The sequence below is a fragment of the Vombatus ursinus genome, unplaced genomic scaffold (genome assembly GCF_900497805.2).
Source record: "Vombatus ursinus unplaced genomic scaffold, bare-nosed wombat genome assembly UNPS02011334.1, whole genome shotgun sequence".
In the NCBI taxonomy this organism is placed as follows: Eukaryota; Metazoa; Chordata; class Mammalia; order Diprotodontia; family Vombatidae; genus Vombatus; species Vombatus ursinus.
The window spans coordinates 2,370,994-2,394,807 of record NW_020951112.1 but is presented as its reverse complement, the minus strand read 5'-3'; the positions used below and the strand labels follow the sequence as shown (position 1 = coordinate 2,394,807).

Genomic DNA, 23,814 nt, shown 5'->3' with positions numbered 1-23,814 from the left:
AAGCTAGTAAAAAGATTTATACGTGACACAGAAAGTAAGTAGAAGAGGACAACCTGGTATGGGGTACAGAGTTATGGGGCTGAGGCTGGGGAAACCAGGGTCATATCATAGCTCTGCTATTGGTGAGCCATAGTGCATCACTTCTGCACTCTGTGCCTCAGTTTCCCCATCTGTAAAATGAGGGGGTTGCACTAGATGCCTCTGCGGACCCTAGTAGCGCTAGCTCTAGGTCTATGATTTTAGGTCATTTAACCGCCCTGTGCCTCAGCTTCTCCGCCTGTAAAATGACAGCGTTGCATTAGATGTCTCTGAGATCCCCTGCAGCGCTAGATCTAGAACGAGCAAATCGTGCGCGAGGTACAAGCTACGGAATGAGTTCTGCTCTCCCTCCCTGCCCCGCCCCTCTCCTCCTTCCTTCTCCCGCCCTCCCAGGGAAAGCGCCCCGCCCCGTCCGCGCGCTTCCGCCTGCCCACGTGACGTCCCTCCCGCGGCCCCGCCCCTCTCCCGCGCGGTCATGGCGGCGCCCAAAGCTGAGGCGCGCACGTGAGCTAGGACCCCCCGCAGCGCTAGGGGCTCAGTCGCTGCACCCGCCCTCCCGGCCTGCCCGCCCCCCCTTCCCCCAGTGCGGCTCCCGGGCCCGCGGAGCCTCCCGGGCCCCGCAGCCATGAAGCCGAAACCCTTTGCCCACAAGACGGAGAACACGTACCGGGTGAGCGCGGGGCCTTGGCCGGCCGGGGCCGGGGCGGGGGCCAGGGGCGGGAGCCGGGCCAGGCTGGGGGCGCCCCCGGGGCCTCCGTCGGGCTGCGGCCGCGGCTGGGCCCGGGCAGGGGGCGGGGAGAGGCGCAGGGCCTCCGTGTCCTTGCCCTTAAAATGAGGGAGGGTCGCGGGAGCGTCGCCTCTCAGGGTCCCTGCCGGCCCCGGGCTCGGGCCTGCGTGCCCCGGTCCTTGCGCGCGGCGCTTCGGGCTTCCCCCGCCTCAGTTTCCCCCTCCGTAGGGCCGGACTCCCTCCTGGCTAAAGGGGCGGGTCCTTTCCTCCCCTCGGCTCTTTCATTATTTATGCACCGAGCCTGGTGGGAGCTCCTGTCCCGGGGACCTCGTGCCCCTGCCCGCAGGGAGCTTCCCCCTACCGGCCGGACCCTCGGAAGGGGGTGCCTCCTCCAGGCTGCCCAGGGCCGGAACCTTAGCCTGGGACCCCGCTATTCCTAATAGGTGCCTCCCGGAGACAGCCCTGCCTTCCGGGAGCTCCCCATCTAACGGGGGCGGGGGGGGGGTACGTTCTTGCAATCCCCAGCTAGGGTAGTCACGGACCGGAGGAATGGGAGATATTAATAAAGAGGGAAAGCACCGCAAAGGCGGGGATGTTTGTCGTTGAGCATGAAAATAATGACATTTTTGTAGCACTCTGGAGAGGCGGGTGCAGTAATCATTATTGATGAGGGCAGTAGCTAGCAGCTAGCATTTGTATAGCACTTCAAGGTTTGCAAAGTGCTTTACAAATATCTCATTTTACCCACACACAGAGCCTTGGGAGGTGGGATCTCTTATGGTTATTTGATAATAACAGTATTTATGTAGCACTTTAAGGTGTGTAGAGTGCTTTACAGATACCTCATTTTGCCCCCACAGTTTTGGGAGGTAGGTGCTCTTATGATTATTTAACAATAATAGCATCTATATAGAGAAAGTTTGCAAGTGCTTTACAGATATTACCTCATTTTACCTCTACAGTCTTGGGAGGTGGGCGCTCTTATGATTATTTAATAATAATAACATTTATATAGAGAAAGTCTGCAAAGTGCTTTGCAAATATTACCTCATTTTATCCTCACAATTTTTGGAGGTAGGCACTCTTATGGTCATTTAATAATAATAATAGCATTTATATAGCGCTTTAAGGTTTGCAAAATACTTTACAAATATCTCATTTCCCCCCCACAATCTTGGCAAGCAGCTGCACTTGTGATTATTTAATAATAACATTTACGTACAGACGATTTGCAAAGTGCTTTGCAAATATCTCATTTTATCCTCACAGTCTTGGAAAGTAGGAGCCCTTATGGTTATTTAGTAATAATAACATTTGTATAATGTTTGAAAGTTTGCGAAGTGCTTTTAAAAATAAGCTCATTTTACAGCAATCTTGGAATGTAGGTGCTGTCATCATCATCATTATTATTATTGATAGTAATAGCTAGCATTTATGTACTACTTTAAGGTTTACAAAGTGCTTTACAAATATCCCACTTTATCCTCAGTCTTAGGAGGTAGGAACTTTTATGATTATTTTTGATGAGAATAGCTAGTATTCACAAAGTGCTTTAAGGTTTGCAGAACTCTTTACACATATTATCTCATTTTATCCTCACCAAACTGGGGAGGTAGGTGCTGTTATTAACCCCATTTTACAGATGAAGAAACTGAGGTTAAAAGAGGTTAAGGGCCACCCAGCTAGGAAGTGTCCAAAGTGAATTTAAACTTGGGACTTCCTAAGTCCAAGTGGCTTGCTCTGTCCACTGCACCGCAGTGCTTCCTTAAGAGAGAAGATTTTCAGATAAATAAATTTCATGAAACCAAACCCATGCATATAATCCCAGCCCCCCAAACCAGTGTTGTGTGTTTTCCTGATGGTTTGATGTGTCTGTAACCATCGCATATGTTTTCTGTTTTCAGTTTCTTACTTTTGCTGAACGTCTCGGGAACGTTAATATCGATATCATCCATCGGATTGATAGGACTGCCAGTTATGATGAGGTAAAAATGTCATCTGTGACAAATCTTTTCATTATTTGAAGGGCATTTGGAAATGGATTGCTATTGGTGTATATGGAAGAGTTTTCAGGTTGATCGTATTTTGACCAAGTAGAATGAAGGGTGGTTGTTACGATCGATGTTTTATACTGTGTTTCAGAGCTTGCATAGTATTTGACCTACTCAGGTTGTTTCCAACTCTCTGACTTTTTTTTTTTGGTTTGGAAACTTACATGATTTTATCTGTTGTGAGGAATTCCCTGTGTGGAGACACCCTTTGAGGAGGCAGATCTGCTACACTCTTTAACTCTGAGACTTCATTTCCTGAGCCTTTGAAAAATTCAGGGACTTGCCCAGGGTCACACAGCCAGGATGTGCCAGAGGCAATATCTGAACCCAGGACTTTCTGGCCCTCCCTATCCACTATACTAGGCTGAGGAATAATTTCTATGTGGTATAGATCTCCTTTCTAGAGTGGAAGGTTTGAGACAAGGAGGAAAAAACTCCCCAACTTGATCCTATGGTCCGTCCTTTCCTCACACCTCAATTCCCCAGGATCCTACCTAGCTGCTGCCTCTGGTTTCTGTCTTCTGCTCCCCTCTTCTGTCCCTCCTTGGGGAAGCTGTTTGCTCTCTGAGTTTTAATGCCAACCCCCTAGAAACGCCTTCCCCAGCTTGACCCCAGACGGCTGGACTAGAGTTCCGTTCCAAAATAGAATGAACTGGCACAGGAGATAGTAGGTTCTCTCTCACCGGTGGTCTTTTTGAAAAAAATGTCCCTGTTTTGGTTACAAATTCAGCAGTTATCTACAAGTATTAACTTTTTAAATATACAAAGAACAAGAAAAGATATATATGAAACCACGAACTTGTTACCATCAATTTCTTTTTTAAAAAATACATATTCAGCATAGTAGTAACAAAATGCCCTATCATTTTCTGAATTTTTTCGTTTTGTGTTTTAAATGTTTCAATGATAGGATTTTTTTTTTGCATTGTTATAGCAGTCCTTCATTCTCTTTTCCTCCCTTCCTTCCTCCTCCAAAAAAACCTCCTTCCTTGTAACAAGTGCCTGTCTTGTAACAAGAGTAGACAGCGTAAAATATTTCTGAGTCTTAACTAGCACATGTTTTGGGTAGCCCATAAGTCTTACAGGGGCACTCTATTTGATTTCTCCCTCTCTCCATTTCTATAAATCACTGAATCTACAAGGGCTCATTAAGTACCTCCAACGTGCCAGGCACTGTGCTAAGTACTGGGGATAGAAATACAATCAGTGAAATAAGTCCTACTCAGAAGGGGCTTAATTAAGCAGAACAAGTCAGTTCTTCAGCTGTGTCCAAAGACGTGTCTCATATTCTGTATCCCCAGTCCGTCCTATCTACCAAGAGGCAGGAAGTATGATTGCTATCCGCCCTGGGCAGTCTTAATTGGACACAACTTGGTCTTTCAGAGTGATTTTCCTTTGTATCACTGTGGTTGTTGTCTAAATTGTCCTCCTGGTTTTGCTTATATCACTCAGTGTCTGTTTGTGCAAGTCTTCTCAGGTTTCTCTCAACACGTTTACTGGAGGCCTTCAGGCAAAGCCTAGCTGACTACTTGTAGGCAGTGTGGTCGATGGGGCTTGATGACCAGCTGTGAGAATCTGTGTTTCTGTGATATCCTCCCAAAAGTCCTGGGGGGTAGGTACCGCCGGCATTATTGTCCCCGTGTTGTAGAGGATAACCCTGAGTGACTGTCTATCATCCAGCTGGTGTGTGTCAGACCTAGCTTTCCACTCTGCTGGAAGGGACCCAGGGGTTATGTAGTCCCACCCCCCCCCCCATTTTACAGTTGAGGAAGGGAAGTGACTTGACCAGAGTCCTACTTGTAGAAAGGGGTGGAGCCTGGACTCGATCCCATCGAGCCTTTGTCGGCCTCTCCACCTTCCTTTGGCTTTTTTGTCATTTTGATTCTGCCCACTGTGTGGTGTGCCATAAATCTCAGTTGGATGATATCATTGGGAAAATAATCAGAGCCAAAGAGAGGCTTTTGATGCAGGATCATTAAAAGCACCACATAATTTTCTTTAAATTTTTTTTTATTCTGAACATCTAAGAAGATCATTTCCATACACATAGCAGAGCATCATGTGAAATGGTCCATTTAATTCCTTGCATTTAAAAAAAAAATATGTAGTTCAAAATTGTCCTGCTTGTCTGTGCTTTCTTCTGAACTGTGCGTTTAAAAAAATATTTTATTTTCCACCAATTACATGTTAAAACAATTCTTAACATTTTTTTAAAAAAAGAGTTTTGAGTTCCAAATTCTCTCCCTCCTTCCTTCCCTCCCCTCCCCCTCCCTGGGATGGCAAGCAATCTGATACAGGTTATACATGTACAATCGTGTAAAACATTTCCATATTAGTCATTTTGTACAGGAAAACTCAAACAACAACAACAAAAGAATGAAAGAAAGAAGTGAAAAGCAGTATGCTTCAGTCTGTATTTAGACAAAGTCAGTTCTTTCTCTGGAGATGGATGATATGCTTCATCATTATTCCTTTGGGATTATCTTAGATCTTTGTATTGCTGAGAATAGCTAAATCCTTCACAGTTCTTCATCTCACAATGTTGCCATTACTGTGTACAACGTTCTCCTGGTTCTGTTCATTTCAGTTTGCATCAGTTCATGTAAGTCTTTACAATGAACTGTGTATTTTTCAATGTTACGGTGGTCCCCTGTTTTTGACATTACTCTCCTTCCCTCTGAAATGGAAAAAGAGAGAGAGAGAGAGTGTATGTGTGTCTGTGTGTATCTGTGTGTGTGTGTGTGTGTGAAAACCAAACACCGTAACCACAGCATACTCAGGCAAAATGAACCCATGTCCACAGATGTGTATTCTGCCCCTTTTGTCCATCACCTCTCTGCCAAGAAGTGGCTAGCAGGCCTCATCATTGGTCCTCCAGACACATGGTTGGACACGCTTAGGCCTTTCAGAATTTGTCTTTACAATGTTACTGTTGTCCCTGTGCAAATTATTCTCCTGGTTCTGTTCACTTCACTCTGTCAGTTCATACTGTGCATGAATTTCTAAAATCCTTGTCATCGCAACACACATATGTCTGCCACAGTTTATCCAACTATTCTCCAGTCTATTATCCCCTTGGATTCTAGCTCTTTTCTTTGTCGTTAGTCCCCTTTACCTCCCTCCTTTTCCCTCCCTTCAGGATCAGGAGAGTTCTTTAGCTTGTGACTCTTCTCTCTAATTTCCCCTCTCAATCTCCCATCCCTGCTTGTTTCCCCTTTCAGTTTGATGTGTTTCTACACAGGACTGCTTGTCTTTTGATATAGGCCCTCCTGTGTCCTCTTTAGATAAGAGTGAGGTTCATCCAATTGCCTCACCCCACAGCCCCATCTCCAGGTTTGTATATTCTCCTCGTGCATCCCTCTTAGAAGAAATGACAGGTCCTACCTTCTTCCTACATCTTTTACAAACCTTCCTTCATTCCCCATCTTCAGACTCTCAGAACAGCACCGACCCCCTGCCTCCCTCAGGCCCCTTTGCAGGGATTCTCGAGGAGATACTTGTTCTTCCTTGTTAGAATGTTAGCACTATATCATCAGCCAGTTGCTCCTAATTGCTCTCATGAATTTACTCTTATACATTTCTTTCGACCTTTGAGTTTGTATTTCAAAGTTCCTACTGAGCTTTTAATCAGGAATGTTTCTATTAAAGGTCTATTCCTCCCGTCCATTAGATAATATTCTTTCTTGTTTATAAGCTGGTATCTTTTCCTTTTTGGAATGTCATATTCTGAACTCTGTCATTTTTACTAGAAGCTGCTAGGTCCTATGTGATCCTCATTAATTCCATGGTACCTGAACAGCATCCTGTCTCTGGGTGTTTCTGAGATTTTCTTTGACTTGGGAGCTTGGGTTTTGGTAGTGATAATCCTTTGGAGCTTCTTTTCAGGAGGTGATTAGTGATTTCTTTCTATTTTTTCCTTACCTTCTGGTTCTAATAGATCTGGACAATTTTCATTTATGATTTCTTGAAATATAGTGTCTAGTTTTGGTTGTTTTTTGTTTTGCTTTTTGCACATGGCTTTTGGGGAGTTTAATGATTATGTTTTCTTAATCTGTTTTCCAGGTTGATATTAGATATTTTACTTTTTTTTATGATTTTTTTCCGTTTCTTGATTTTATTCTGATATTTCTTGCTCTCAGGGAATTATTGACTTCTATCTGGTCCATTTTAATTTTCAGGGATTCCATTTCTTGGGGAGAGTTTACCACTTTGTCATATAAGCTACTTTTCCTTTTTGCCATTTTTTTCCTTCAGAGCTTTTTTTTTTGCTTTTTGGTGAGGCAGTTGAGGTTAGGTGACTTGCCCAGGATTACACAGCTAGTAAGTGTCAAATATCTGAGGTCAGATTTGAACTCAGGTCCTCCTGACTCCAAAGTTGGAACTCTATCCGCTGTGCCACCTAGCTCCCCCCCCCCAAGAGCTTTTTTTACCTTGTTTTGTCTTGTTTCATTTCTTCTAGTTATTCACGTATTCCTTGTAGAAAATTCATTTTTACCTTTCAGTCTCTGCTGATAGCTGTTACAGAGTTAGATTTACAGTAATTGGTGTTTTCTCTGATTTACTCATCCCTTCAGTTTTAGTTCCTAATTAGGCTTGGTCTTCTCTTGGATCCCTTGGGTTCTTAGTACTGCCTGCCCGTTAGATTGTGAACTGTAGCTGGGGCTATCTTTGGCCCTTTTGTATCCCTGGAGCTTAGCACAGTGTTTAGCACATAGCAGGCACTTAATAAATGTTTATTGACTGACTGACTGATTGATTGGCCTCCATATCCTATGGTTTGGATCCTGTGGATTGTTAAGGTTTGGCATGTCTCAGAACAGAGCATTGGGGACCTCAGAGCCCCTGGCCTGGGCTGTTCTGGTCTGAGGGCTGCCGAGCCCCTTGTGGGCTTGCAAGGTCTTCAGCCTGGGGCTTTCTCAGGGGAGCCCTCTACCCTTGCTGTCTCAGGACCTAAATACTTACAGGCTGCATATGTCCAGTCTGTGGTGGTGCTGGGAGGTTATCCTGCACTGGCTTTGCTGGCTGGGGGGCCTGGCTGACTTTCTGAACAGGTCTGTAGTGACAGAAGTGCCTTACTAGACTTGCTCATTGGATTTTGTGATCATGGTTGGGTGTGGGGCAAATTTTAGTGTATTGGTGTATGGGAGCTGGGCAGCTTGACTTCCCTGGAGGTGGTGGTCATGGTGGGAAGTCCCATAATTGTCTACATCATCTGCATAGGGATGATAGTTAAACCCATGGGAGCTGATGGGGGGGGGGAAGAGAGAGATGGATGAGGACTGAGAGCAAACCATCGGATTTGGCAGTTAAGAAATCATTAGTAACTTTGGATAGAACGGTTTCAGTGGAGGGATGGGTCAGGAATGAATGAGAGGAAGTGTAGGCGATGAGTAGTTTGGCTGAGAAAAGGAAGAAAGAGGATGATCATTTGAGGGGACAGAAGGATCTAGTGAGGGTTTTTCAAGAATGGAACAGCTTTGGGCATATTTGAAAGCAGTAGAGAAAGAACCAGTAGATAGGAAAGAGGTTGACTGGGGAATTTTTATTAAAATTGAATTATACCAACGAAAGTATTATATGGATTAAATTTCAGTACAAAGATAATAGTAACTCATGATACTTAGCTGCTCTAAAGTTTTCCTGAACAGCCAGTTTTGTATTTTTAAAATAAACAAAAAAGGAATTTGCAATTTTGAAAAACTTGCCTAAGGTGTAAATCCCTTTCAATTCATACTTGTTTTATATTTTGTTATATCACTAACTGTCCTTGTGTTTTTTTCCTCTTTCAATAAGTATTTTTAAATTAATTAATTTTTAGTTTTCACCATTCACTTCCATCAGATTTTGAGTTTTAAATTTTCTCCCCTTCCCTCTCCTCCCCTCTTCCCAAGACTGTATGCCATCTGATATAAGCTCTACTTACACATTCATATTAAGCATATTTTCACATTAGTCATGATGTTAAAGAAGAATTAGAACTAATGAGAGGAGCCAGGAGAAACATGCTTGTGTTTTGATCAGAGGGTTTTCCCTTGGCTTGTTAACTAATGCAGTGTGTTGGTTTTATAGGAGGTGGAAACCTACTTTTATGAAGGACTACAGAAATGGAGAGAATTGAACCTCACAGAGCATTTTGGTATGTCCTGTTAAAGTTTACTAATATATTCACCAGTTGTGATATTGGGTGTTTTCTCTGTTAACCAATAGACTTCTGTATTACTATATAATAACGAGAGTCATTTCTTCCCCTCTCCCTCTTTTTAGGAAAATTTTACAAAGAAGTTGTCGGCAAATGTCAGTCGTTCAATCAGCTGGTTTACCATCAGAGTGAGATTGTCCTGAGCTTGAAGACCCACCTGCAGATCAAGCACAGCCTGGCCTACCAGCCGCTTTTGGAGTAAGTCGCAGGCCCTTGGGCGAAGGCCCCGTAGTGTGACTGCCCGTTCGAGAAAGAGGCCGTCCCCCTGGAGCGTGAGGGGACTCCCCTCCCCCTTGGGAAGGCCTGCTTTGTGAAGTAGGCGCTGCCTCTGATGGTGATGGACGGGGACATGGTGACTTAGGACAACGTCCTTCCGCTCAGTTGGCCTTCCTCAGGTCTTCGAGCTGACTGGGGGTTCTGAAAGGCTGTGCCAATGTACTAGTGGGTGCCACAGGCCCTCTGTGATCCTCTGACCTACAAAATCACAGATCCTTGAAGTATGACAGAATTATCAGTGGTTTATGAGTCACAAACAAGAAGGATCTGCACTTTAACATATGCTATTTGAGTGTTAAAATAGATGTCATTTATGTGAAGCATTGACATACTGCAGTGCTGAACATATATATTTATATCATAATTACATTTATTTTATATGCAGTACATTATAACATAGCTCTGTGTGTGTGTGTGTGTGTGTGTGTGTGTGTGTGTGTGTGTGGGAGGAGAGAGAGCTTTAAAAATCCCTCCAACTCCTCCTAGTTTTGTGTGATAAAATTACTGGATTAATAATATTTCTGTTGAGGTTGATAGAAAAAGCAGCCCTTGTCTGATCCATTGTTTAATTATTTCTTTGTGAGGCTCTAATGACAGAAGGAATTTTTTTAATGTCTGATTAAGCACTAATTTGTAAGTGCTTTGATATTTGAAAGACATTTTCACATTCTGTGAACCAACATTGTCTTTCTCTTCCCCCTTCCCCTTTTAACTTTATTTTTCTGGGCCACAAAGGCGGGGGGTGGGGGGGATCAGACCTGCAGTTTTCATGGAAATAAGGAAATGAGGTCAGATTTGCCTCTACCAAGGCAAATCTGTTTATCTCTGTGATTCATAGTCTTAGTTTCTTAGAACCCTGAGAGGTTAGTGACGTGCCAGGGGTCACAGACCCAGGTCTTTCTGACCTTGAGGCCATCCCACATCCCCTCTCGCCCTTCTGCTTATGCTCCAGATACTGGGAGATACTTGGAGTCTTAGTCTTTGGACATCATTAATGCCTTTTGGTTATTTCTCATGCAGCCTGGTTGTTCAGTTGGCTCGGGATCTTCAAACTGACTTCTATCCAAATTTTAAAGATTTTTTCCTGGCCATCACAGCGATTCTAGAGACCCAGGACACTGAGTTGTTGGAGTGGGCTTTTACCTCCCTCTCTTACCTTTACAAATATCTATGGAAACTTATGGTCAAGGACATGCCAAATATATACAGGTAACTTTTTCTTTTGTTTTGTCTGTCCCCAGGCTACCTTTTTAGCTTTATTGCCTCTTACCTCCCTTAATTAACTGTTCAAATCTCCCCTATTCTCCCTTTCAGCACGTAACAGTACATTTTGCTATAAATTTAAAAAAAAAAAAACAAACCCAGCCAATTCTTCTAAATTCTGATGTTGCCCTATAAGCTCTGAGGGTCCTCATCACAACTCTCATGCTCCTGGTCAGATTGAGCTGCTAAACTAGGCTCTTTTCCCCTCCGTGTTCTGAGGGTATTCCCTGAGAGGTTGGGGGTGTCACTTCTCAGTGCTGTTGGCTTGAACCTTCATTCCGCTGTGTTCTCCCCAGCGTTAACTGCCAGTGATTAGCACCCCACTTTGATTTAATCACTAAGAATTAGCTTTTATAAAAGGATATTGATTATATAGATGTACTACAAAGCAAAGATATGTAGTTATACACAGAGATATCGAGATAATTACAAACAGCTTTCTCTTGAACTAGAGAATGGGATCAGGGTCACCCTCAGTCCTTGGGGAAAGGGAGGACACTTAGAGCATTTGCTGTAAGACATTCAGCCCACCAGGTTCACTTCCGGGCCATTGCTGAACGAGTCTCTGTCCTCAGGGGCTGAGGCTGCTGCCTCCCCTGGCACTTTGCCCACATCCCAACGTGGATCCCAGCTCCTGGACTCAGTATTCTGACCTTTCCGAGCTCACAGGGGTCGTAGCTTTCTCCATTAGACCTTCACCTGCAAGCAGGGACAGTAGACCCAACGGACATGGAATCTACAGCAGGCCAACACACACCAAGGGCTTCCAGCACTCCTTGCCTCCTGGACATAGCCAGGGAGGAATTCAAAAAAATTCCTTAACGAAACCTTCATGAGATTCTGTGACATTGATTTTCTGAGTGCTTGGTTTTCTCACTTTTCTCCCATGACTGAACATGTGTATTTCTGGTATCCCCAATATTTGTGTGTGGTTTGTCCTTCGTTGTCAGAGAGGACCATGACATCAGGGAGATAATGACATGACTTGAAGCAAAGTTTGATTTGAGTGAGGGAGGGCTGTGCAAAGTCACCTATGAGATGGATAAAAAAGCCCCCTCGTTGGGAGCCTCTGGGTGTTAGGTGACTGTTGACGCAGTGCCTGGTGTATTGAATAGGCTCCTGGTTATTGAATGTCTCCCACTTCCCTTCCAGTTTATACAGTACACTCCTGGCTCACCACAAACTACATATAAGGAATTTTGCAGCGGAAAGCTTTACATTTTTGATGAGAAAGGTAAGCCCTGTATTTTCTTGAAAGTGTCTATGAAATTGCTTATTCCTAGAGTAGAGTAGCCTTTGCAGAATAGAAGCAGTTTCTGTAACCTGTCCTTACTCTCGATTCAGTTCAACTCCACACAGGCATGGGCAGGCTGCAACACGTCACGTGCAGAAGAGGACTGACTTAGCAGAAACAGCTGCCGTTGACCAGGGGAAAACTTAGACTGGGCAGAGAGCAAGAGCGAGGGGTTGATGGGGCAGCAGTGTTCTCCATTGATCTCTAGGCATGTAAAGAGAACAGGAGGAAGGCCCCAGCCCGCAGGGCAGGTAGAGAGGAGGGCATGGAGGAGAGAAACCACAGGCAGGCATTGTTGGAGAGAATGCCCTCATGGATGAGATCACAGGTACCTGCGGTGTGTACAGGGCACCCACCAGTCTATGGGGATGCAAACACAGATAGCCCCTGTCTGTCAGCATCTTCCAGTCTACCTTTGGTCCTTATGTCTCCTTCCCTCTGCAGTCACCTTGTGTCCTTATCTCTCCGGGTGGGTGTTATGCTCCCTAATGCAGGGGGGAGGTACCTCATTCCCCTTTCTATGTGGGTCCTGGACTCCTCTGGCTGTCACTCTGGGAAAGCCTCTGGATCCCTTCTCGCAATCATGTTTTCAGATACATAAATAAAATGTGTAAGACTACCAAGGAAACCAGTGACTGAAACACAGTTGTCAGAATATTAAATAACAAGGTGATAGACAGCAGGTAGAGAGCTCCTGCCCCAGCAGAACAGGAGCCAGTGCAGCAGAGAGCCTTTTATTCTGTCTTTGAATCCTCAGCCTAGCACATGAACTGGCATGTTATAGATGCTTAGTAAATATTTGTCCCTCAGAATTCAGTTGAATTTCCCATAGGGCTTAGTTCATGTTTCTTATTAATGCAGTAACACCATTTGGGTTTTCTGTTCATGCTTCTCCACGGTTATATTAAGCATTTTTTTCGTGTATTTATGAAAGGCTGCTTTTGATTTAAGTCATATATAGTCCTTTTGATAGCTCACTCGCTGGATAGATGGAGCATTTGTTAGGCATTTACTATGTGCCAGGCTCTGTGCTAAGTGCCAAGAGTACAAATAGAAGCAAAAAGAAAGTGAGTCCCTCCCTTCAGACTTAGATTCTCTTGGGGAAGATGGCACATGCATGGGCGCTGAATAGGGGGAGTGGGAGGAACAGGAAAGCTCTGACATCCAGTTCTGGGCTGGGCCTCGCCAGTGGGCGTGGGTGGTGGGCTGCAGGGGACAGAGCTTCAGCTCCTGGAGAGAAGGGATGGTTTCCTGGACTGTATTTGTATCCTGAGTCCTTAGAACAGCTTGTACCATGTAGTGAACACTTAATCAGTGCTTATTGATTGATTGTGAGATAAGGAGATTTGTAGTGACTGTGACAGGTGATGATAGACATGAGCTCATTTGCTGGTTAGTAATGTTAGTGTTTGTGGTGCTTTGTAATGAAAGAGTAAAATAGTAGGTGTGTTTCTCCTCATTGTAGTTTGTAAACCATATGTAAGGGTGAGTCAGTGTAATTTCTTTTGAGAGGCAGAGTATTACCTTATATGATGAGTTAATGTTTAGGTCACAGATCTTTTGACCAGTGTTTATACAGGGTATGTATACTTAGTTATAGCAGTTTGAGATGATTTTTATTACCTTTAAATGTTTTTTTCCTGCATTAAATATACCTGTAACAGTTTACAAATAAACAGAAAGCAAATAAGATGATTGGTTATACGTTACACATTTTAAAAGCTGTGAATGACATTCTTCTGGGATTTTTCCGTAGGTTTTGGATCAAGACTGCCTGTTTAATTTAATGTTTCTTGACCTTGGCAAACATCCCACAAAAGTGGAAGGTGTTGGACAGTTACTTTTTGAAATGTGCAAAGGAGTCAGAAATATGTTCCATTCCTGTGCATCCAAGGTAAATAAGGGAGGGGAAGGGGTTGGATGGAGGAATGAAAGGAAGTAAAGAATGACTTGGGGGTGGTGGGGGGCAGTGAGAGGAGAGGTGATCTGGGGAGGGAGTTGTGCGTGGTTATTATACCCCCGGCTTCTTGGGTCTGTTCCTGTCGTTCCTGATACCATTCTGGGGTAATCACTTCAATTGCTTGCTCTGGGAATTCTCCCCAGCTTTCACCTTTGGCCTCCCTATCGGTTGGATCCTTTTTTCCTCTTTTTTCTAAAGAAATGTTTGTTTTGGCTCTTTGCCCAAAATCCCAAAGAGCATGCCTTCTGGAATTCCCCCATTCGTTCCCGCAAAGAGATAAAAAGATTTCTGCTTCAGATTTGTTGGCTCCCTACTAGACTTAAGGAAAGGGAACTGAGAAATGATTCTTGATCCAGAAATCAGTTTTGGAAAGAGAGGGGACTAAGGATGTGGTGGCTGGAAGAATCTGAGAAATGGGAAGGAGGAAAAGCAAAGGGTCTAACATGGGTCTTTCCTTGTCCTCCTGAGCCCTGTCTCCAAAGGACTTCTCAGTGTTGCTTTAAGATGTTTGTTGGTTTACTTTGCCTTAGTTGACATTTATGCTACCCCCCACCCCCCACACACACACTTTGGGCTTCATTCTCTTCCAGCCTGACTCCAGAAGACCTATTCTCAGCAGCCGGGGTCCACTATGGTCCACAGGCTTTGCCTAGATCAGAAGAATGTTCGTTGTGTCAGTCCCTGCCCCTATGTGCCCCCCCACCCCCAAAGCTGCTCAGTAGCTTTGCTGTAGACGATAGATCTTTGCTCCATAGTGCAGCCCATCAGATTGAAAGGCAATAGGGAAAAGTTTGACAACATAAATTAAAATACAGTAGAATATAGGTATTGTTAATTTGTGGTTTTCTAAGTCGGTATAGGGCCTGCAGGGATCCATTTCTCTTTGAGTTTGATGCTGCTGGTGTAGGGATAGAAGGTCAGCCTTGGAGTCAGGAGGACCTGATTTTGAATCTTGACTCCATTGCTGGCTGTCATTAGGTCCATCGGTGCCACATGCAATTCCCCAAGACGACAGATTATGGACAGATTGCTGATTTGTGTCAGTGGTGTGAGGAGTTCTGTGTCCACCTTTGAAACCACAGGGCCAGGCTCCATCACAAACTCCCAAAATGCTGCGCGCGGTTAATTGAGGTTAATAAGAGGTTAATTGAGGGAATCTCTTGGAGGTGGTGGGAGAGAGAGCGACCAGATTCTGAGGTGATGTTCTGGCTGAAGAGTTGAGCAGAAACAGTTGTAAGGTGGCATAGGTAGTTTTATGATAAAACCAAAAATTCTTCCCGTGTATTCACCCATGTGTTCACCCATCCATCTATCCATTCATTCACGGAACCAGATGTGTGATTTCATGAATGTTGGGAGCTCCTGATGAGGATGCTTCTTCACTGATGCAGATCAATACCTTCTCTGAAACTCACAGTGTTGGAGGGTTTGGTGGGGTCACCAGGAGGGTCAGTGACTTGCCCAGGGTCACACAGCCAGGGTCTGCCAGAGGTCGGGGTAGGGCTGGAACCCAGGTCTCTCTGACTCCGCAGTTGGCCTTTTCACCACTTCGCCTCTCAGTCTCCTTTTTATGAGCAATTCACATATGACTTTTTGTGTACCTCAGGCGTCTGATTTCTAAAATGTATTTTATCTTCTAAAAACCTGCTTTGTCTGTTCCTCTAAAACTTATTTTGTTCCTCTAAAATCTGTTTATTCTGTTCCTCTAAAAACTGCTTTGTCAGGGCAGCTAGGTGGTGCATTGGATAGAGCACTGGCCCTAGAGTCAGGAGGACTTGAGTTCAGATGTGACCTCAGACACAACACTCACTAGCTGTGTGACCCTGGGCAAGTTACTTAACCCCAGTTGCCTCATGTAAAAAAAAAAAAACCAAACCCACATTGCAAATTCCCTGCATGAGGGTAAATGAGATAAATAATATAAAAACTGCTTTGTCTGTTCCTTAAACATGAACATCAAAGCTGAAACACTTTCAATCATGTTTGGAGTGTGGCTTGAAGCCTTACTTCCAAAAAACCTAAGATCTTGGTAACTGCTGCCATCACTTCCTGGCAAACAGAGGGAGAAGAAATGGAAAAAGACCCTGATGCCGGGAAAGATGGAAGGCAAAAGGAAAAGGGGACGGCAGAGGATGAGATGGAGAGATGAGCTTGGACAACTTCGGGAGACGGTGGAGGATGGGAGAGCCTGGCGTGCTGTGGTCCAGGGTGTCCTGAAGACCCAGACACGACCAATAGCAGCTGTAAGCGGGCAGCTGGTGGCTCAGTGGATGGAGCACTGGGCCTGGAATCAGGAGGACCTGAGTGCAAGTCCAGCCTCAAACTCTCTTTCGCTATGTGATTCTGGGCACAGACAGTTCTGTCTGCTTCAGTTCCCTCATCTGTAAAATGGGCATAATAGCACCTCTCCCAGGATTAAGATGAGATATTTGTGGATGGCTTTACTAGCCTTAAAGTGCTGATGAATGTTACCTATTATAAGCTATCATTACACAAACTTTGGAAACAAGGGCTAAAGTATTAATGTAACCTCCCTCTTGGCTTTCCCCAGGTCATCAAGGTAATTCTAAGGAAGCTCGGCCCAGTTACTGAGACCAAAGCCCAGCTGCCGTGGGACCTGGTGGCCGAAGCTGTCAGGCAGATGGTAAAGTCTTCAGCTGCCTATGTCTACAAGGACCATTTTGGAGTGTTTTGGGAATGTTTGCAGGTAAGTCTTTGGTTTAGAGGAATTCTGTGACGTATCACTATTTGAGGAGACGTAGCATAGGATAGAGAGCTGGCCTTGGACCTGGGTTTGAGTCATGCCACTGACACATTGCTTTTTGACCTTGCACAAGTCATTCATCCCAGACAGCTTGCTATAAGACTATAAATTTCAGGCAGGTGCTGAGGTCAGCATTGGTGGAGGGAATCTCCTCATCAGGAGCTTCCCGTTCAGTGAAATCACAGGGCCAGACAGAAACATGATTCTGCACAACTGATGACTGAGTTATTGTTTCCTTAGATAGTAGCAGTTTTTATCGGTCACGCTGACTCTTGTTAAATAAATCTTATTTTTCTAAAGCCAAACACTTTGCAAACAGGGCTGTTTTGAGGGTGTCTCAATCAATAATCAGCTGATAAACATTTATTAAGTACCTGCTCTGTGCCAAGGCTCGTGCTAAGTGCAGGACTGCAGAGTACCTAAGCAGAGAGCCTGCGGCCAATGGGGAGCTCCCTGCCAGCCCTCGTCCTTCGCTCTTCTTGGCAGGAATCACTCCTGGAGCTCCAGGACAAAATGTTCAAGCCTCGCGGCCCAGGTGGTTCAGACCAAATGGAAAGGCTGCTGCAGCCCTACCTCATCCTCGTGAGACATGCCAGTGGCTCCAAAGTGGCACAGCCCGAAGCAGTGTGTACGGTGAGTCTCCAGCCCTTGTCCCGTCCGTGGATGAGCCATCAGGGGCACCGAGGGTCGGTCTAATCTGTTCTCTGGTCTTACAGATAATATTGCAAACATTCGACATCCCTGGTCTCTCCACATCTTGCCGTAAGACCCTCCTTGAGGTGATTTCTGCATTAGTCTTGGGGGAAAATGTTTCCTTGCCAGAGACCCTCATCCGGAAAGCTGTGGAAAAGGTAATGGGCCAGGGAGTCTGGGCCAGAGCCTGGCAGAGACCTGAGGGGTTTCCCCGGGGGGCTCAATCGCTGACTAGGAGCTGAGGCGCCCCTTGTCTTGCAAATGAGGGACCTGAGGATTTTAACCCAAGTCCTCTGACTCCAGAGTTGGTGCCCTTTGTACCATGGGAGACATTATGAACGACTCACATACCACTTGTATCGCCTAGTATACAGTGTCCCAGATGGGTACCATGGATCCAGCTGCTTTTGTTGGTGGGGAGGGAGATGTGGGTGTGATCTCATCTGTGGGGATGTTCTCTGTTAGTGGAGATGGGCTCTCCTTCTGTAGCTTACAGCCTGAGAGCGCTTCTTGCGGCTCTGAGAGGTCGGGTCACTTGTGCAGGGCCACGACCTAGCAGGTCTCCCTGAGCCCAACAGCGGTGCTGTCCCCACCTTTTGCTTAGACTACGGCTGGCTGGGGTGGAGGGTGGCCCCCAGGGCTGTGGGCTGACCTGATGGCATTGACAGAGGACAGCCAGGCAGTCAGGCCCCCTCTGCTCAGGCTATCTCCTCTCATTTTCTAGAGTTCACAGTAGTGCCCCCTCCCACCTACCCTTTTCTGACTCAGCCTGAATCTTCTCCAGCCCTTCGCTAATGAAGTTGCTTAAGCATAAGCACCTGGGAAGCCAGCTGCGGCAAAATCTGGCCAAAGGAGCAGGACTCTGGCACCTGGTCCCGTCTCGAGGCTCAGAGCCTATGGTTTTGTACGTGGGCCTTTCTCTGGCTCTAGGGGGATATCCAGTAGCATACAACCCAGGTTCCTGACCTGGGGTCTGTGGACAATTTGATTTCAGTACAGTTGGTTTCCTGTGGAATCCCCTGTGTTTTGTTTTATGCATTTAAGCGTGTGATTTTGAGAAGGGTTCGCATAGGCTTCTCCAGACTGCCTGCTGGGGATGGGGGACTAGTGATCCCCTAAGAACTGTTGGCCATAGAGTCCCTTTTGTGGCATCTGCAGATGGCTCTCCTTCATCTGCCATCACAGGTCAGAGACTGAAGGCCAGAAGGGACCTCACAGACCATCTAATTAACCCCCCTCATCTGTTAGATGAGGACCTGGGGCCAGGCTGGAGAAACCACTTTTCAGGGGTCACACAGAGACTTTTTGGCAGGGCTGGGATTTGAACCCTGCATCCTTTGACCAGTTCTTTCCACTCTCCTGTGGGATCTGGTCATCAGTCACCTGGATGAACCAGGCAGAGTGCATGCCACCTCTACTGTTGTCATTCATGGGAGCGTGCCCTGGGCACTTTGGTTCATACCTCTAATTCTCTATTTATGTTCCACAGACTTTTGAAAGTGGATTTGAAAGGCGTTTGATTTTTGATTTCTCCAGAGGGATGTTTGCTATGAAACAGTTTGAACAGGTAAGCCAAGTATAAAGTTTAGAGCAGGTGTTCTTAACCTGGGGTCCATAGACACAGTTTCTGGGGCCCATGAACTTGGATGGAAAAAAAAGACACCTTTATTTTTCACTCATGTTGGGTTTCCTTTGCAAACCTTTTGTGTTTTCATATGCATTTAAATGTTATTTTGAGAAGGAGTGCATAGGCTTCAGTGGACTGAGTGCCTGAGGGGTCCCAGGCACAAACAGGGCGAAGCGCCTCTGCTGTGTGCACCAGGGGTGTTCACGGTGTGTTAGGCTGAATGGTGGCCTCAACTTCCCCCAGCCTGCCTTGTGGATGGCCTCTGCTCAGCCTCTAATTGTGCTCGTGGTTCCCAGGCAGGGCGGGGTCAAGGCATGTGGTGGGAAGAAGAGGGCCTTATTAGGCTGGTTTCTGACAGTCCGGCTGTCCCTGCCCATGTCCATCCTTCTGTCCTTTGCTGTTTACCAGGCCTTCTCTCATTTAGTCAGTCAAACACTGGGCATTTATTAAGGGCCTGCTATATGCTGGGCTCTGTGCCTAATCCATAGCTGAGGCACTAAGTACCTTGCAGAGCAGGTAAAGGTGATTCACCAGCGGACAGTTATTAAAAGCAGGTCTTTTTAGATAGATCCCATGTTCCAGGCACTATCCTAAATGCTAGGAATACGAATACAAGCAGGGCAGCCCTTGCCCTCGGTTACTTCAGTTTTAAAGGGGGAAGCCAGCACATAAAGGGTCCTATAAAGCAGGGAGGGGCTGGGAAGCCTGGGGAAGGCCTGGTTCTGGACTGTCAGAGGCCAGGGTGGTTCCAGGGGCTGTGTCCAGGGTCCCAGTGGGGAAGGCGTAGGAGTGATAGCCTGAGTTTTCTGAATTCCTTTGGGTGTTTAGCTAGCATGGTATGGAAATGGTGATAGGATCATAGTTCAGTCATTGAGAAAGACCTTAGAGGGCCTCTCGGCCAACCCACTCATTTTATGGAGGAGGAAACTGAGGTGCAGAGGGGTATGCCCCAACCATACTGGGGCTAAGGGCAGAGTTGAAACTTGAGCCCCAGTCTAAGTAGATAAATGTCCCTCAGCATTGTCCCCCAGCTGATCCCTTTGGGGGCTTCTCTCTGTTTCTTTTAGCTTTTCCTGCCGACTTTCTTGGAGTATGTTGAGAACTGCTTCTTGGCCGATGACGATGCTGCCAGAGATGAGGCCTTGGCCATCCTGGCGAAGCTCATTCTGAACAAAGCCCCACCGCCCACCGTCGGCTCCATGGCCATCGAAAAGTACCCCCTGACTTTCAAGGCGAGGCCTGTGGGGTGAGTAGCTCTCTGGAGTCTGGACCTCTCTGGGAAAGATGGAAGGGAATGAAAAGATTCTAAGAAGCCACATGACTTTTACATTCAATATCTGGTTATTTGTGCTTCTCTTAAGAGAGTTGATGTTCATTCTTGCTTGGCAGCAGACCTTGGAGCAAGGTGGGGAGGGTATCCAGGAGGCTCATTGTAAGTCCAGAGTAAGAAAAACCTTGTCCACAATTTGGCTGGCCTCAAGTGGAATTGGAGCCCTGTAGGGAGAGCTGTGGATTTGTCCGGCCATTCTGGAGAACATTGAGAATTTGGCCAGAGAAGTCAGAAAACTGTGGGTGCCCTTTGACCCATCAGCCCCATAACTCACGGAGGTCAGAGACAGGAGGAGAGGACCCATCTACATAGAAATATCGAGAACCCTTTCTGTATTAGCAGAAGCAGAATGTGTGTCTCTTTATGCCTTTTGTTTTTATATCATAGTCATTTGGGGGTAACTTCCCCTCCCCCCAGCTGATGCCATCTGACAGTGTCTGCACCTGGCCCCATGCCCACCCCTTCCAGGGAAAGGAGGGGAGATTCCTCCGCCAGGGAGAGGCTGGGTGACTCTTTGTCATAGATGTCCCAGTAGACCTGTAGTTCTTGACCTGTGTTCTTTTTTTTTTTAAATGTGTTGATAACTGTATTTCAGTAGAATTGGCTTTCTTGGCAATCCTGTTCATTTTATCTTATTCATTTTAAAACCATTATTCTGAAAAGGGGTTTGTGAGTTTCATCAGACTGACCACCCACGGGATCCGTGGCACAGAAAGGGTGAGGAGCCCCTGGGCTCCGTGACGATCCCTTGAGGTTCTGCCTAGATTCTCTGATTACCTGAATTCTCTGGGAAGCAAAAGTGGCCCTGAAAGCCCTGAGCTGGTCACCCCCAAACGACGACTTATTATCTGCTTTTGTCATTTATACTAAGATCCACACACACCCTCGCCACACTCCCCTGGTTCCCCCAAGCTGATTTACTTTCCAGTTTCTGCTTTATATTTCTCAGGCAGAGACTGTTGGGACAGTGTGCTGGCCCCAGATTCAACACTTGCTGTGGGTGATTAACTGTGGCCCTTGAAGAATTGCCTCTATTCCTAAATTTCTTATCCCTGGACTATTCAGTGATGTTCAGTTTGACCTTGTGGTTTGGATTTTAAAACAGGCTCGTTTTCCTTGCCTTGTCTCCAAGAAGGGAGAGTGTGACAAGGAAATCATGTACCTTGGCATATTTACTTGGGGACAGAGGCTTTTTTTTTTATTGTAATTACTTTGAGCATAAAGGGATTGGTCATCCATTGTTTCTTCTCTGAGGATTTTTAGTCTTTCAATTAGTCTTGGCTTAAAGACAGCTCATCTTGTGAAGAGATTTAGAAGTTTTCTTTGTCACTTAGAAGACAAGTAGAATATCTTGTCATCAGCTCTTTTTCCCCAGTCAGCATGTTTTCCCCTCATTAATGACATGGTGAGTGGCCCTGCACTCCACCATGCCACACCAGCAATATTATTTATATTATGATTGATTATTTAGAGCAGTGGAAATTGGCACCCTAGCTACAAATTTACTTTTCAAGGTGAAAAGTTTGCCCCCAAACTGGTGATCCCACCAATGAGAAGTTAGGACTGTTGCTGAAATGATCCCTGTGAAGTGTTCAGTAATGGATTTATGCAAATCATAGTTGAATTTGTTGTTTTATTTTTAGAAGTGGCTTCAGCTTAGTTCTACCAACATTTTTTTATTTTATTTTTTTATTTTTTTAGGCAATTGGGGTTAATGACTTGCCCTGGGTCACACAGCTAATGTCAAGTGTTTGGCAGATTTGAACTGAGGTCCTCCTGACTTCAGGGCCAGTGCTCTATCCACTGCGTCACCTAGCTGCCCCTCTACCAACATTTCTTAGGCACCTCTGAGGGTAGAGGGTGTTATGAACCTTGGGTTCAGATTCTGCCTCTGGTCTGTACAAGCCATGGGACCCTGGGCAAAGTCACCTGGCGTCTCGGTGTTCAGAAAGTTCTTTAAAGACCTTGAGTTACAGAAGAATTGCTGATCTTTCATGGATAGAGAAGATTTCCACATCAGAGAAGTCCAGACCAAAATTAAACATTGCACAAGTGCTGTGATGGGTGGTGGGATCCCAAAGACAATGCAGAACCGTCCGTGCTCTACCTTGCATATGTTGGCGCTTTCAGAAAAGCTTTTCAAAGCAGGACACTCTTCAGGATTGATTACTCCATCCCAGTGGGGCTTGTTTTTGAACTTTTCTCCTTTGATTTTAAGAGGAAGCCTCATGAACCCAGCCAATGGCAAATGGCCCCAAATGCAGGAAGCGTCAGTTCTGTATGGCTGGATTGAAGCTTCCCTTCACGTTGGCCTGACTATGATGGGGGTGCCCCTGGGCTTGGAGGAGGCTGGATGTCCTGGGGTGGGGGGGCTCCTCTGTCCCACCAACTCCCCCACCAGTCAGACAGAGATCTCTGAGCCTGGGCGTGGGCCTGGGCCACGCTGCCTCCAGCTGCTGGAAGGCAGCCTTTGCCGTACCTTGAACTCTTATCGAGATCTTATGTTAATAAAAGTTAATGAGTGTTCTTGACTGTCCCTTCAGAAGGCGGTGTGGGAGAGCCTGGGACAGACGGCACAGGACAAGGGGCCACATCGCCTTACTCCTCTTTGACCATGTTTCCTCGTGCATAAAATGGGGCTCATCTTAGCACCTTCTTCCCAGGGTTATTGGGAAGATCAGGTTAAATTAATATTCGAAACATGCTTTGCAAACCATCAAGTGCTACCTCTGCGCTGGTTGTTAGTATTATTATGTCATGGCCATCACATTGGCCTGTCAGGGTGGAACTCTTCATATTTGATTGGTTCTTTTCATTGCATCTTTCTTTTCTGGCCCTGAAGACAGACGCCAAAAAGCAGCCCCAAAGGAACCGATTCTGGCCGTCCTAAATTAGAACTCGTAGGAAGCTGGACTTAGAACCAGGAGTAACCCTGGAGACCTTTAATCCAACCCAGATGGAAAGGAAGCTGAAGGTTAGCAGCTACAGAAGTAGTAAATGGCAGAGCCCAGATTTGAACTCAGATCCCAAACTTCTCTGCGGCCTTTGGTCTTAAGGCAGTATTGGTGCCAGTTCTAGAATCTATCTTTCCTTCTCTTCCTGTTTGTAACAGCAAGATGGGCATAGTACCACCAAACACTAAAATTGATTATCCTGTGCTCTTCTATTTGAGATAAGCAGCCTGTTTTATTTTAAAGATTTTGTTGATGCCTTTTGCTTTTCTGTCATAAGGCATTTCTGGGTATCCCGTCTGATACTGCCCCCACCTCACAAACCTTCTATATTTTAACACAGAAAAACAGTTCAGCAAAACCAGCCAATGTAGTCTGATGGTGTATATAACATTGCAGGGCCATAGTCCCTGATCTCTCTAGTGAAAAGAGGGTGGTACTGGTCCTCATTTCCACACCATGGCTACAGTTCTCTTAATTACATGCTATTCAAGCTAGCCTCTCTTAGACTGGCATGGGAGATGGTCCAGTCTGGCCCAGAGGACGTGAAGCCTCATCTCCTGGAGGGCTGATGGGATGGAGATTTTACTCGGGCTGATTTCTGCATTTTAGTGACAGTGAGGCCCAGGGTGAAGTTCAG

The 23,814-nt window shown here is 45.8% G+C and overlaps 1 protein-coding gene across 3 annotated transcripts in view; it reads left to right on the top strand.

The window, feature by feature from the left end:
- Positions 1-611: 611 nt before the first annotated feature.
- UTP20 (UTP20 small subunit processome component) overlaps positions 612-23,814 on the top strand; it is a 107,626-nt gene continuing 84,423 nt past the window's right edge. For all 3 annotated transcript variants that reach the window (XM_027855762.1, XM_027855761.1, XM_027855763.1), the window contains exons 1-12: positions 612-709; positions 2,671-2,751; positions 8,887-8,953; positions 9,082-9,214; positions 10,313-10,501; positions 11,708-11,789; positions 13,606-13,743; positions 16,361-16,516; positions 17,060-17,206; positions 17,290-17,424; positions 18,756-18,833; positions 19,961-20,139. In XM_027855762.1, the coding sequence (XP_027711563.1) occupies positions 665-709; positions 2,671-2,751; positions 8,887-8,953; positions 9,082-9,214; positions 10,313-10,501; positions 11,708-11,789; positions 13,606-13,743; positions 16,361-16,516; positions 17,060-17,206; positions 17,290-17,424; positions 18,756-18,833; positions 19,961-20,139 (1,430 nt within the window). In that variant the 5' untranslated portion in view covers positions 612-664. The remainder of the gene's footprint in view (positions 710-2,670; positions 2,752-8,886; positions 8,954-9,081; positions 9,215-10,312; positions 10,502-11,707; positions 11,790-13,605; positions 13,744-16,360; positions 16,517-17,059; positions 17,207-17,289; positions 17,425-18,755; positions 18,834-19,960; positions 20,140-23,814) is intronic.